The sequence below is a fragment of the Onychostoma macrolepis genome, chromosome 11 (genome assembly GCF_012432095.1).
Source record: "Onychostoma macrolepis isolate SWU-2019 chromosome 11, ASM1243209v1, whole genome shotgun sequence".
NCBI lineage: Eukaryota > Metazoa > Chordata > Actinopteri > Cypriniformes > Cyprinidae > Onychostoma > Onychostoma macrolepis.
The window spans coordinates 18,579,265-18,594,027 of record NC_081165.1 but is presented as its reverse complement, the minus strand read 5'-3'; the positions used below and the strand labels follow the sequence as shown (position 1 = coordinate 18,594,027).

Here is a 14,763-nt window from a genome sequence, read left to right as displayed (position 1 = left end):
AACATGGTTAATTAGTATATTGTTCTCTTCTAGGTCGACCCGACCCCCCTCAGGATCTTGAGCTCTCGGACCCTTCAGCACGTAGTGTTAGACTCACCTGGGTGCCTGGGAATGAAAACAATAGTCCTGTTACGCGTAAGTTTAGAATATAGATTCTTATGTCTTTTAAAAGTTCAGTGAATGAACTTTGTCTTCACTAGTTTATTGATGCTCTTGTGTGTCTTTTATGTTTTAAGTTGTTTAAGTCACATTGATCAGTCAAGTAAATATGATCTATAAAAAAACATCCAGTTGTCACATCTGACATCAACCGGTGTAATAATGTTATTCTTAAAAGAAATGTCAGTAAGTCTTTTTGGTGAAAAGAATCAAATGAATTGAGTAATTTGATTCTTTTTGAGATTGACTCCCAGCTATTTTACCTGAAGATCATTTTAACTTCAATATCATGCACCTTTGAGTTTCCTTCTCTGTGTAGGTTAACTGACCAACAGTAGGAATTAATGTTTAAAACGCTTTATTTTAAAGAGACTCATTGTGTCTTCTTGCATTACTACAGAGTTCCTTGTTCAGTTTGAAGAGGACAGATGGGAGCCGGGGAAGTGGCAGAACCTGTCTATATTTGATGGTAACCTAAACTCAGTTAACCTGCAACTGTCACCCTTTGTCAACTACCAGTTCAGAGTGATTGCAATCAATGCTGTGGGCCAGAGTCAACCCAGCCTTCCCTCTGCACGCTATCAGACCAGCGGAGCCTGTAAGAGATCAGCAATATATATAAGCGCTGACAGAAATGTGTTAGAGAGTGTTCTTAAACGGTTTGTTAGTAACATATTATGATTTGTTTCAGCTCCTGATGTTGTGCCGAGTGGTCTTGAAGGCTGGGGAAGCAAGAAGAACAACATGGAGATAACATGGCAGGTAAAATGAACCATGTTTATTTAAATACCTCAAAAAAACAAACAAAAAAAAACCGGATGTGACAGTGAGCTAATCTATCTGTACATTTCACAGGCACTTAAGAACACAGAAAGGAATGGGCCAAACCTGCGATACATGGTCTCATGGAGAAGGAAGGACACTGAGGAAGAATGGAATAACATAACCACAACCAGAACAAAGCACATTATTCATAATACAGACACCTATGTCCCGTATGAGATCAAAATACAGGCCATCAATGACTTTGGACACAGCCCTGAGTCAAACATAGTCATTGGTTACTCTGGGGAAGATAGTGAGTACTAATATCGCATATTTAATTACACTTTTATAGTCTTTTCTGGTTTCTTTTGTACTTATACTGTTTTTTTCCCCCCGTCAGAACCATCCGCTGCACCAACAGAACTCAGGGTGTCGAAGATCAATAGCACCAAAGTAAATGTTCACTGGGTGCCTGTGGACCCCAGCACTGTGAACGGAGAGTTTAAAGAGTACAAAGTGAGTGACCAAACATCTGCCTGACACAAAAACATTTTACTTATTTGCTACTATTGCTAATTCAGTATTCATATCATTTTCTCAGTTGTACTACTGGCGGGAGGCCAGCCTCATTAAGGGCCTGAAAGTGAACAAGACAAAGTTGCATAAAGGCTTCTTCACCACGGCAGAACAGCCCTCTGGCATCCTGACAGAGCTTTTTCCATATAGCAAATATAAGATGTACATGGTGGTGGCTAATAGAGAATATGAGGGACCACAAAGCAACCCTGTGGAGTTCTACACCAAGGAGGGAGGTAGGATTCACCATACTGTGCTTTAGTGGTGTAGCATTAGCTACAATGAGACGTCAAATATGTGACGTTTGTATGCAAAATCAGAATATGAACATGAGCTTTGATAATCCTTTCATAGAGCCAGGGGCTCCAAAGTACTTTAGGATTCAGAGGCACACAGACGTGGTTCACCTGAAGTGGGACAAGCCCCTTGAGCCGAACGGTGTCCTGATAGGATACACACTTCAATACCACACAGGTGAGCTCACCGTACACAAAGAGAAACCTCCAAAATGAGTCTGTAAACATACAGAAACTTCAAGCCCTCATGTGAAGTTCGTATTTAGGAGTTGGGAAGTCATAATTACAACTTCAGGTTCATTTAAATCACTTTGATCGGAGCAAGATACATTTTCTACAAAAAATATAGCAAGATTATCTCTGCTTTTTCAAAAATAAATAAGTAATGTGCATCAGGTGTGTTTTTGCTTTGTTTTTATTCAGTTTATAAAGATACAGTGATATCATTTTGTTATACCTGCAACATATAACATGTCTTTGTGTTTCGTTTGTTAAAAAACGCCTTATTTTTCATATATTTCACCTTTATTGTAAGCCGCTTTCTCCTCTGTCATTTGAACGACCGGTTGACTTCCTGATTCTCTGAAACCACTCCCTCAGAAACAGGCGATGGGCTCAGATTGGTTAGTTGGGCCGGTGTGTTGTGATTGGCTAAACTGCGTACTGCACATTGTCCGGAAACTTCACGCCCATTACCTTCACGGGCGACCGCTGCATGTGCTCCGGTCAAATGTAAATAATGGTGTCAATATTGCCGTATCAGTTTGAGTCAGAATCAGACCCAGAAAGCGGTAATGAAGAGAGTCAAGCAGAACTTCCGCAAGCACGGCTCTTACAAAACGTTTCTGAATGGAAGTTTGCTGTTGTGATTACATTTAATTTTTTAAAGTTTGTACACGTTTGTTTTATACACACAAAATAGCATCGAACTAACTGGCTACTATAACCAAACAGCGTTGGCTTGTGTTTACGTTCTTGATCAAATCGAAAAATCATTTCATACATGGAAATACATTTACAAAATTAGTACATAATTACAAATTCGGGTCCAAAATGTTTGTACGCGTTTGTCCTAGACACACGAAATAGCATTTAACTAACTGGCTACTAAAGCCAGCGTTGGCATTTGTTTACGTCCTTGATAAAACTAAAACATTACGTCTGAAATTTATACATGCAAATACATTTAAAATTATGAAATCTTACTTACAGGTTGTGGCCCAACAACTGCTGTTTTTAAAGTTGGAACTGCTCCATGTTTTAGTACTAGTTTCTGTGTGAATCCGGCATTGAACTCTGAACTCTCTTGATTCTGGAAGCTGTCTTCCGTAAAATGCGCAGCACAGAGAGCTAAATTAGGATTGTAATTGTCAGGAACATAATCAAACATAAATTTTAACCATTGTTGACGAACTACAGCATCCGTAGGAAGCCCGAACACACCTGACCGCTGGGTGAAAATAACACCGTTTCGACGGCATGGCTACAACTCTCCACTATAACTCTTCCTCTTCGACAAAGCCGCAGAACATGGCCTTGTATGAAGGTAAAATGACGTCAAAAAGATTTGCATGCGCAGGGTAAGATTTGTGAAAGTGTACATAAGATAGCAAGCGTAAATTAATTTTGCATTCTCAAGAAGAGAGTTGTAAAAGTGCAAATTGCATTTCAAGCGTAAGAAAAAAAGATTTGCAGCCTTTTACTGTTATTTGTAAGTGTAGGTATCAGGTATTGTGAAACTGCAACTTCATGCTAAGGCAGAATAAATATGATCTGTATTCTTCTGACTTTCATTTTTCCGCGCTTACACTTTTGGCGCTGTTGTTTCGCCCAAATACAGCCAAAAGTATTGCAAGCCTGTGCCCAGTGTTTTGCAATTGAAAATAACCTTATCAAGAACTGCAAAACGGATTGACTGCGTGAAACCAATATGTGTGTGTAGAAAAAAAATCGTTGCAACTGTCTAAATGACTTCTTGCGTGCATAGAGCAAAATGTTCGCCAAATAACCCGCTGTGTACGTCTGCGTCTTTGCGCTTGCAGTTTTGGCACGATTCTCTCACTGATTTCAGATTTGCAAGCGCGTGTGGAAGGCGGGACCTTCTTCTTTCAGCCAATCAGATGAAGCTCTTGCTGATTCTCGATTTACTCTTATCTGATTGGTTCAATAAAAACTCCAGACGTGAGAACACATCTTTATTTGAATTTGACTCAGCGTCATTCTTATTGTGGGGATGGTATTTTTAATATTAGTATTTTTGACGTCATTTTACCTTCATAGCCTTGCCCCCTCTTTTGCGTGTTCCGGAGGGAGGGGTTGATGCAAATTTATTGGTTTTTTACGTATGCAACCCGGGAAGTATCTCGTTGTAGTCCCATATGAGTCGTTTTTGTAGGCATTAAACTTCATGATTTTTAAAAGACGATATCTCCGCTTACATTGAACTTTCAGCGCAGCAACTTTGCAGATACTGTTCATGCACCAACAGCAACATTACACACTATTTAAAATGAAAAAAGTGAAATCGCAGTAAACCACCCCTTTAAATGAAAAAAATAATTTCATACATTTTGACATTTACCATCAATACAGATGCTGCATCCAATTTTTCTGACTGAAACGGCCACAACTTTTACACACATATATATATATATCGTAATTACGAGTTCCAAGCACATAAATGACTGAGAAAAGTTGTATTTATGAGTGGAAAACTCATAATTCTAGATCATGCACATGTTGTTTATGCTCATTTGAAACATGGCAGAAACACAGATCTATTATATAGATTATATTATGTCATGTATGGATGTCTGTATCTCTATATACTGTCGCGATCGGAGAGAGGAAAGCAAGTCTAGTGAATGCTGCAAAGTTAATCACTCAACTTTAATGTTTTATCATATATATACTGTAAAAATGCGATGTATAAATATTGATAGGAAGTGTTATGATTCCATTTTAAATGCTTGACACTTTGTAATAACATATGCCCGACTTGGAGTTACGAGTTTACCAGATGCATTTGAAAGCAACAAAAAGTTTCCCATTCATAATTATGACTTTGTGGTGGCGTTCATGTGCAATCAACTCACAAATGCAATCTTTCCAACATGACTTGAATTTTGCACAGGGCAAGCACTGCTGAAATGTTCTTCATGAAGTGTAAAAATCTAGCACGCTTATTCATTCCGTTCTGCTTGTGCCATTCCAGTGAACGGGACACAGGCGGGAGAGAGGAAGGCCCAGAGTTTTCCACCCAACGTGACAGAGTACATCATGAATCTGCCTAACCGCTTCACACGGTTCAAGTTCTACCTTGCAGCTCGTACTCAGGTTGGAGCAGGAGAAGTGTACGCCGTGGAGTCACCACATTTCGCTAATGAAGGTCAGCAAGCGAGTCGTCTCACTCTGTGTCCTGTAAGCTGTTAGTGAATCTGAGAGCAGAATCATTGGATGTTCCTGTCTGTGCTCCACCCTGTCGTTCTCTTTCTTTCTAATAATACTTTTCTGTCTCCTTCACACTGTTGTTTCTCAATGCTTTGTGGTGTCTTTAACTCAGTCTGTTTCTCTCGTAACGGCTTGATTTCTTCTTTGACTTGCTCTCACCTGTCTCCCCTCTTCTCCTCCTGTCTTTCCTATGGTGTTGACTGAAGGCACCCCAGATACTGACTCTACAGTTGTAGGTAATGGGGGAATGGACTGCCTGCCAGACTGCCTGCCCGTCTAACTCTTGCCCTGCTCTGTCTCTGCTTCAGCCTCTGTCTGTCTTTCTCTCAAATTCTGTCTGTCTGCTTTTTAAATAGTAACAGTGCAGCTGAGTACTTAGTCAATGTCACTCGAGATTCCTACACTGGGGGGGAAAAAAAGGTGCAGAAACTATTTTGACTTGGAAAGTTCTAAAGTAAATTTTGAAAGCACACTGACTGAAACGGAACTTCTTGTATAATGTACTCAAATAATATTTTTGTTTACAATTTCGAACACTGTAGCCAAGCACACACAAAAAAGCACATACTGTACTCATTTAAACAGTTTTTTGTGTGTGTGTGTCTGTTTAATTAAAGGTCAAGTGGACAGGTTGACCAAAAGTAATGTTATTTTATTTTTATCTATTTTTTTTTTTTTTTTTTGTGGCCCAACTGGAATTTTAAGATACTAAGAACTAGTTTTCAGAAGTTTATTGAATTGTTTAATTGAAAACAATTTATTTATTTTACATTTATTATAATTGAATTAATAATTTATTTTAAATAATTATTTTGTATCTGAAATAATTCAGTAAATAATGCCAAAAATTTGGTCAAAAGTTGTCTTGTATACATTTGCTTCTCAAGTCAATTTATAATTTTTAAAAGTTATTTTTACTGTGGAAAAAATACTGAGGGGAGTGTCTGAAAGTTGTTTAAATTAGAATTTTAAATTTGTTTGGTTCCCTTTAGGAATTGCACACTTCACCTTTAACTCTATATTTTCCCTGATGAAAAACACTGCTCAGCTGCACTGTCAATAAATGCCTGTCCCTATCCATCTCTTTGTCGGTCTGCCGTCATCCATGCCACTGTGTGCTTTCAGGGATGGGCTCTTGCACTTTTGTGAAGTCACTGAATCTGCTCTCAGTGTAGATGATTAGAGTTTTAATTCTTTAAGATGCTGGTAAGATGCTATTATGCCTGAAGCACCATACAAATCAATTAAAGTCATGTGTGGCTCTGTAATTTCTTATTACAGAGTGTGGCTCTTGTGATTTATTGATTGACACCTAATCCCTGATGGCACTTTGCTACTTTAGCCCTGACATCCCTTCCTACCACATGCCTTGCTTGGCATATCCTAGCATGCTCCTATCATCATTTTAATTTAAAATCTATCCAGGGGCCAGACTGAACCACTTGCTGTTAGAGTTCAGAAAATGGAGACCTCTAGTGGTAATGCTTGATACAGTTGTTTGTGTTAAGGGAAGGGAAGTTAATGTTCAGATGATAGAAAAAATCAAATAATGTATGGACATTTGTGAAAAGAATGCTGTTATGGAAGCGAATCACTATGGCAAGCCAATTTATGTTGTTGATACCAATTTCTCAAAAATGGTTAAACTGTAGACTAGTTAAATGCTTTGGATGAAAATTGCATCCATTGCAATTTCAGTGCTATCAACACAGCACATGGTCAATCTTCTTTTTCTCAAATTGTCATGAATACTGAATAAATATATATATATTTTTTATTGGAGGATAGAAGTTATATCATTAGCCCTTTGAATATATGAATTGTACATTACCTGTTTTAGATTTAGAAGTTGCAAATAGTCAGAGAGGAGCAGTCTGTGTGTTATTTGTGTAAATTACTACACTGTAAATTGTGTAGTACCTCTTTCAAAGTGGGTGCAAAATTATGATCAATAGCCCCAAAATTTTAAATCTATCAGTATTTTCATAGTTAATTAATGCTGTTAACATGCAAGACTAAGCTTTACAAAAGTGGCAGAAGTTTTTTTTGTTTTCTTACAACAAAAAACAGCCTGTGTTGAGGGGAAATTAATTTTTTCATGCTAATGTACAGATGAGCTGCTTATGGAACAGTATGATGTTTGGCTGGGAATCCATCCATGACAAAAATGGCATAATACTAAGTTAGTGTATTAGTAAATATGAAATATAAATATAGTAATTATGAGCTGTTTTCTAATGTGTCTAGAGTAACTCCTTCAAACTTTGTGTAGCTTGTGCATATGCAGGTCAAATGCCAAACATGAAAGTTAGTATTAGTTAAGCTACAGATAGTAAGTGCCGTGCTGCTTAATTATTAAAAAAGAGTGAATCAGCTCGCCATTATTCACAAACTGTTGCTTTGGCAATGCACGCCTCCGCTTCTGCTTGTGCCACCTTCATTTCCCTTTTGTCAAAGGCTTTTTTTTTTTTTTTTTACATTTTGTGTCAGATGGAGACATACAGGTAAGAGTGCACTAAGTTATGGCTGATCGGCTGTGTTGATCTTGAACCACATCCCTGTGCAAAAGACTCCCATCCATTAGCATGTCTTGGTCTGGCAAAACTTGATGTCACCAAGCGCTCCGGGTCTGTCTGACTTAACCTTTGCCAGCATATTTATGGATTGCTCTCACTTTTTAGTTTTGCCTGTCAAGTTGAGTTTGGAAACTGCTTATATAGTTTTTGTTATGGAGTCAGTTAATGGTACTCAAAGCAGCGTTGTTTCCAAGGTAAAAGCAAGCAAATATGTACAATTATATTTCATTATGAATCTCTATCTTGGATAATGATTCTATCCACTGTGTGTTCCAATGGATTTCCACACATTTTCTCTTTTTGTATTGACCGCTCTGCAAAGTTTGTTTGTTAAATCCCATTAGATATGATTTTCTAGTTGTTTCAAAATGTCAGCAAGATCTGAGAATATTGTAGCGTTTTGCACAGCTTTAGCACAGTGGTTTGTAGTGACCCTGTTTTTCCCCTTGGTGGTGCACAACAATCAATTTTTAGAGAACCTCTATGCAACCTTTTCAATGGGATGACATGTGCCGACATTCATGCTCATAAATATCACAAAGTTGTGAGCATGAATATTTCATGTATATTTCAAAAGATATTTGAGAAGTAGTACAAGCTAAACAAACAATGCAAGCATTACAAAATAGTGGCATCCTAAAAATGCAAATAATGTTCAAGGCATGACATACAACCATGTTATTTAGATGTCTGTCATGACCCAGGAAACTGAATTCTCATAAATGCATATTCTATACACTACCAGTGAAAGGTCTTGGTATGATTCTTTTTGTTGTTGTTGTTTTTTTTGAAAAGTATTTAATGCTTGCAAAGGCTATGATTATTTTAGCTAAATACAGTCAAAATAGACATTTTAAATTGTAATAACATTTCACTTTTTTTTTTTAATGATATTTAAAATGAATTATTTTATCAAATTTAAAATATTGAATTATTGCCGAAATCATACTAATATGCTGATTTGATTCTTACTATTATAAATCTTAACATCATAAATGTTGTCACTGTCACTTTTATTGAATTTAATGCATCCATGCTTAATGCATAAAAGCTTTAAACAAAAAATCTTACTCTTTGAATCTTTGACTGGTAGCGTGTCTATATATGTATCCATGCATACGGTACATATATAAAACACATACAAATACAAATACAATATTACAAAAGTGAAGAAAAGTTGTTTTCATAGTTCATTCGCAGTGTGTAGATTACAGTAGTATGCCAGTATTCCATTCGGAACATAGCCGCTCTCTTTCACTGAATATGTTTTGGAAAAAGGGAACTGTGAGAATTCCATTTAATTAACTCATTCTTTTTCTGTGTTTTCTCGCTTCTCTTTGTCTCTCTTGTGCTTAACCCTGGAACCTCCACCTAAACTTCTCTGTGTTCTTCCTCTCAGCCGTTAACTTTACGGATGCCTTGATGTTCGAAACTCCTCCTCCTCCCCCTCCCCTCTCCACTGACCCAGTCCCAACAATACTTACCCCAGAACCAGCCACACCAGCCCCTACAACTGCTGCTCCGCCCAAACCTACTACCACTACCACTACTACTTCTACTACAACCACCACAACTACTACAACTACCACAACTACTACCACCACTACAACAACAGCTTCCACCACGGTTCTTCCTGTTCGGCCCATGTCTCCTAAAACAGTGGATTGGAAAATGCTGGGTATCTGATAATGACGCAGTGTGCATTGGAAACGCCCACAGTATAGATTAATTCAATCAAATCAGTGTGTCCTCTTGTTTAGATGACATTTATTATGTATGACTGACTCGGTTAGTGGACCATTTAGGACAGGGCATGATTAATGTTGTCCCTGTTCCCTCATGGACACACAACACTCAGATTATGCAGAATTAGTATTGACATTTGCTTTACAAATAGTCTTGTTGCATTAGAAAATTAAATGCATGTTCTGTAAACTATGAGATATTTAGAAGAACAAGTTGGAAACAAAATCAGTAATATTGCTAACATTTTCTAGTTTTAAAGACCCCATGAACGTTTTCTTTTTTGTCTTGACGTATTTAAAGTGACAGTATTTACAGGTGTGACATACAATGCTGTGAAAAGGTTTTTGACCCCCTTGTTTTTTTTTTTTTCATATTTGTCACACTTAAAAGATTAAAATCATCAAACAAATTTTAATGTTACACAAAGATAACCCGAGTAAATACAAAATGCAGTTTTGAAATGATTTCATTTATTAAGGGAAAAAAGCTGTCCAAACCTATCTGGCACTACATGAAAAAGTAATTGCCCCCTAAATCTAATAACTGATTGTGCCACCCTTTGCAGCAACAACTGCAATCAAGCGTTTGTGATAACTGGCAATGAGTCTTTCACATTGCTGTGGAGGAATTTTAGCCCACTCTTCTTTGCAGAATTGTTTTAATTCAGCCACATTGGAGGGTTTTTGAGCATAAATGGACTGCTTAAGGTCATGCCACAGCATCTCAATCGGATTTAAGTCAGGACTTTTAAATTCTTTTTCTTGAGCCATTCAGAGGTGGACTTGCTGGTGTGTTTTGTATCATTGTCCTGCTGCATAACCCAAGTGCGCTTCAGCTTGAGCTCACAAACTGATGGCGGACATTCTCCTTCAGGATTTTCTGATAGAGTGCAGAATTCATGTTTCCATCAATTATGGCAAATCGTTCAGGTCCTGAAGCTGCAAAGCAGCCTCAGACCATCACACTACCACCACCATGTTTGACTGCTGGTATGATGTTCTTTTTATGAAATGCTGTTTGGTTTTATGCCAGATGTAACTGGACACACACCTTCCAAAAAGTTCAACTTTTGTCTCATCAGTCCACACAATATTTGCCCAAAAGTCTTGGGGATAATCAAGATATTTTTTGGCAAATGTGAGACGAGCCTTTGTGTTCTTTTTGGTCAGCAATGGCTTTTGCCTTGGAACTCTCCCATGGATGCCGTTTTTGCCCAGTCTCTTTCTTATTGTTGAATCATGAACACTGACCTTAATTGAGGCAAGTGAGGCCTGCAGTTCTTTAAATGTTGTTCTGTGTTCTTTTATGACATCCTGGATGAGCTGTCATTGTGCTCTTGGAGTAATTTTGGTAGGCCGGCCACTCCTGGGAAAGTTCACCACTGTTCCAAGTTTTCTCCATTTGTGGATGATGGCTCTGACCGTGGTTCGCTGGAGTCCCAAAGGCTTAGAAATGGCTTTATAACCCCTTCCAGACTGATACCTGTCAACTATTTTGTTTCTCATCTGTTCTTGAATATCTTTAGATCGTGGCATGATGTGTTGCTCTTTAAGCATGCTTCACTTTGTCAGACAGGTTCGATTTAAGTGGTTTCTTGATTCAGCAGGTCTGGCAGTAATCAGGCCTGAGTGTGGCTGGTGAAATTTAACTCGGCTTTCTAAAATAATGTGGTTAATCTCAGTTCTTTCATGATTTAACAGGAGGGGGCAATTAATTTTTCACGTAGGGCCAGGTAGGTTTGGACAGCTTTTTTCCCTTAATAAATGAAATCATAATTTAAAAACTGCATTTTGTATTTACTTGCATTATCTTTGTGTAATATTAAAATTAGTTTGATCTGAATTTTTTAAGTGTGACAAATACCTGTTTGTATGCAAAAAAAAACAAAAACAAAAAAAAAACAGGAAGGGGGCAAAAACCTTTTCACGGCACTGTAGCTATGTTTTTAATCGCTAATAAGCTGAAACTAATATCTGCTGTGAACCATGAAACTCTGATGTACTACTTACTATTGCTAGCAGATGGTATAAAGGCCCCAATATACTCTTTCATACATTGACGCCACCCATGCTGCTGAAAGTGGTGTTTAGATGAATATTCAAATATATGCTGTGTGCTATAACCTCAATAATATAACTTTATTTATAAAAGTATTTACCAGTTGGTGCAAACTTTTCCAGAAGGTTCACTTTGGTGAACTTTTTGAGTTTTGAACTATCAAAACAAATTCCAAACAAACTTCATTTTGACCAGATTTAGTTTGAATAGACGTCACACCAGTTCATTCTTCGATTCTGCTTGAGGTATATTGAGCTATATTGAAGTGGTGCTTTATGCATCACTATATTATTGATAATGGACAGGAAGTTTCGTTAATGTGACTATTAAGGGAGCATTTTATTCAACAAAAATGTAGATGTGCCCCGAAGGTCAGGATTATATATTTTTGAGGATCATAGCTTTGAGGTCATCTATTTGCTAGTATAGTTGACAAAATAATATAAGTAATCTATATTATCTAAAAGATACATAAGTCAAATTTAGGTTTCATGGGGTCTTTAAGTTTAAGCATATGTACCAGTGTTTGTATCAGAAAATATTTAAGTGTACTCCTCTCCCACCTGTTCTGCATAGCCCCGAATGTAAAGATCTGGAATCTGACCGTGGATGCTAACAATGACTATGCTAACGTCAGCTGGAAGCACAACTTCTCCGTTGACAGCAGCGAGTTTGTGCTAGAGTTCACACTGGACAGTAAGAGCCAGACGCACCTATTGAGAGCTTATAAAGGGAACGCTAGATTTTACTGGGCCTGCTGGAGACCCAAATCTTCCTCACGTAATGTTTAATTGGGCCTCACTTATATGGCAAATTTGCAGAACATCACCATAAACATTACAGGGAGCTCAGGTTTATTTGAAAGGGAGATATTGTAAATGTTGTTTGAATTCTCCAGCATTTATGATATCTTCCTGTTGTGATTCTCTGTAATGTTTGTTGTCCACAGTATTTGTTTAACTTGTTAACTTGTGTTTTAACACCAAACTGAGGCATTGCTCCAGCATGTTACTCAATAATATCATATCTAACTGCAATACTGCGTTGTGCTTTGTGTCATCAGCAGTCATGCATGTCCCCTTTAGAAAGCTCTAGTTCTCACTGGTGGCTAAGAACAGGGAGAGATTTGACTAAATCTATGAGGGGGAGAGACGCCTTGAGACTGAAAAAAAGAAGTGACCGAGACCTGCTATAATTGGGCCACAGAGAATTTTGGTCCATAAAGCAGTGACTTTGAGGCACCCAGCAGTCCACTCTTATTATTTAAAGTACTGCAATCACTTCAGTTTTTTGACCGTTTTGTCTTTTTTTTTTTTTTTTTTTTTAACCAGTAAAAATACATAAACATTTTTAGGTGTACATTTATGTATACGAGTTGTTCTCAAACAACATGCTGCAAAAATATATATAATTTGTTTAGCTTTTTAAATATACTGTGTGTGTGTATATATATATATATATATACATACACAGTGGGGCAAAAAAGTATTTAGTCAGCCACCAGTTGTGCAAGTTCTCCCACTTAAAAAGATGAGAGAGGCCTGTAATTTTCATCATAGGTATACCTCAACTATGAGAGACAAAATGAGAAAAAAAAAATCCAGAAAATCACATTGTAGGATTTTTAAAGAATTTATTTGCAAATTATGGTGGAAAATAAGTATTTGGTCAATAACAAAATTTCATCTCAATACTTTGTTATATACCCTTTGTTGGCAATGACAGAGGTCAAACGTTTTCTGTAAGTCTTCACACACTGTTGCTGGTATTTTGGCCCATTCCTCCATGCAGATCTCCTCTAGAGCAGTAATGTTTTGGGGCTGTCACTGGGCAACACAGACTTTCAACTCCTCCAAAGATTTTCGATGGGGTTGAGATCTGGAGACTGGCTAGGCCACTCCAGGACCTTGAAATGCTTCACGAAGCCACTCCTTCGCTGTTCGGGCGGTGTGTTTGGGATCATTGTCATGCTGAAAGACCCAGCCACGTTTCATCTTCAATGCCCTTGCTGATGGAAGGAGGTTTTCACTCAAAATCTCACGATACATGGCCCCATTCATTCTTTCGTTTACACGGATCAGTCGTCCTGGTCCCTTTGCAGAAAAACAGCCCCAAAGCATGATGTTTCCACCCCCATGCTTCACAGTAGGCATGGTGTTCTTTGGATGCAACTCAGCATTCTTTCTCCTCCAAACACGACAAGTTGAGTTTTTACCAAAAAGTTCTATTTTGGTTTCATCTGACCATATGACATTCTCCCAATACTCTTCTGGATCATCCAAATGCTCTCTAGCAAACTTCAGACGGGCCCGGACATGTACTGGCTTAAGCAGGGGGACACGTCTGGCACTGCAGGATTTGAGTCCCTGGCGTCGCAGTGTGTTACTGATGGTAGCCTTTGTTACTTTGGTCCCAGCTCTCTGCAGGTCATTCACTAGGTCTCCTACGGGGTGAGATCTTGCGTGGAGCCCCAGATCGAGGGAGACTATCAGTGGTCTTGTATGTTTTCCATTTTCTAATAATTGCTCCCACAGTTGATTTTCTTCACACCAAGCTGCTTACCTATTGCAGATTCAGTCTTCCCAGCCTGGTGCAGGTCTACAATTTTGTTTCTGGTGTCCTTTGACAGCTCTTTGGTCTTGGCCATGGTGGAGTTTGGAGTTGGACAGTTTGAGGTTGTGGACAGGTGTCTTTTATACTGATAACTAGTTCAAACAGATGCCATTAATACAGGTAACGAGTGGAGGACAGAGGAGCCTCTTAAAGAAGAAGTTACAGGTCTGTGAGAGCCAGAAATCTTGCTTGTTTGTAGGTGACCAAATACTTATTTTACAGAGGAATTTACCAATTAATTCTTTAAAAATCTTACAATGTGATTTTCTGGATTTTTTTTTCTCATTTTGTCTCTCATAGTTGAGGTATACCTATGATGAAAATTACAGGCCTCTCTCATCTTTTTAAGTGGGAGAACTTGCACAATTGGTGGCTGACTAAATACTTTTTTGCCCCACTGTATATATGAATGACTGTGTGTGTGTGTGTGTATATATATATATATATATATATATATATATATAATACACTGAACAAAATTATAAACGCAACACTTTTGTTTTTGCCTCCATTTTTCATGAGCT

General features: G+C 38.0%; 1 protein-coding gene across 19 annotated transcripts in view; it reads left to right on the top strand.

The window, feature by feature from the left end:
• nfasca (neurofascin homolog (chicken) a) overlaps window positions 1–14,763 on the top strand; it is a 91,286-nt gene that overhangs the window by 59,770 nt on the left and 16,753 nt on the right. For 12 of the 19 annotated variants that reach the window (XR_009273352.1, XR_009273353.1, XM_058791122.1 and 9 more), the window contains 11 exons: window positions 34–135; window positions 560–757; window positions 851–921; window positions 1,015–1,237; window positions 1,325–1,440; window positions 1,526–1,736; window positions 1,855–1,974; window positions 5,011–5,184; window positions 5,453–5,482; window positions 9,222–9,500; window positions 12,203–12,322. Coding sequence is in view for 17 of the 19 variants with exons in the window: in XM_058791122.1 (XP_058647105.1) it covers window positions 34–135; window positions 560–757; window positions 851–921; window positions 1,015–1,237; window positions 1,325–1,440; window positions 1,526–1,736; window positions 1,855–1,974; window positions 5,011–5,184; window positions 5,453–5,482; window positions 9,222–9,500; window positions 12,203–12,322 (1,644 nt within the window). In the remaining 2 variants the exon portion in view is untranslated. The remainder of the gene's footprint in view (window positions 1–33; window positions 136–559; window positions 758–850; window positions 922–1,014; window positions 1,238–1,324; window positions 1,441–1,525; window positions 1,737–1,854; window positions 1,975–5,010; window positions 5,185–5,452; window positions 5,483–9,221; window positions 9,501–12,202; window positions 12,323–14,763) is intronic. The other 7 variants (XM_058791125.1, XM_058791130.1, XM_058791129.1 and 4 more) reach the window with 2 other exon arrangements.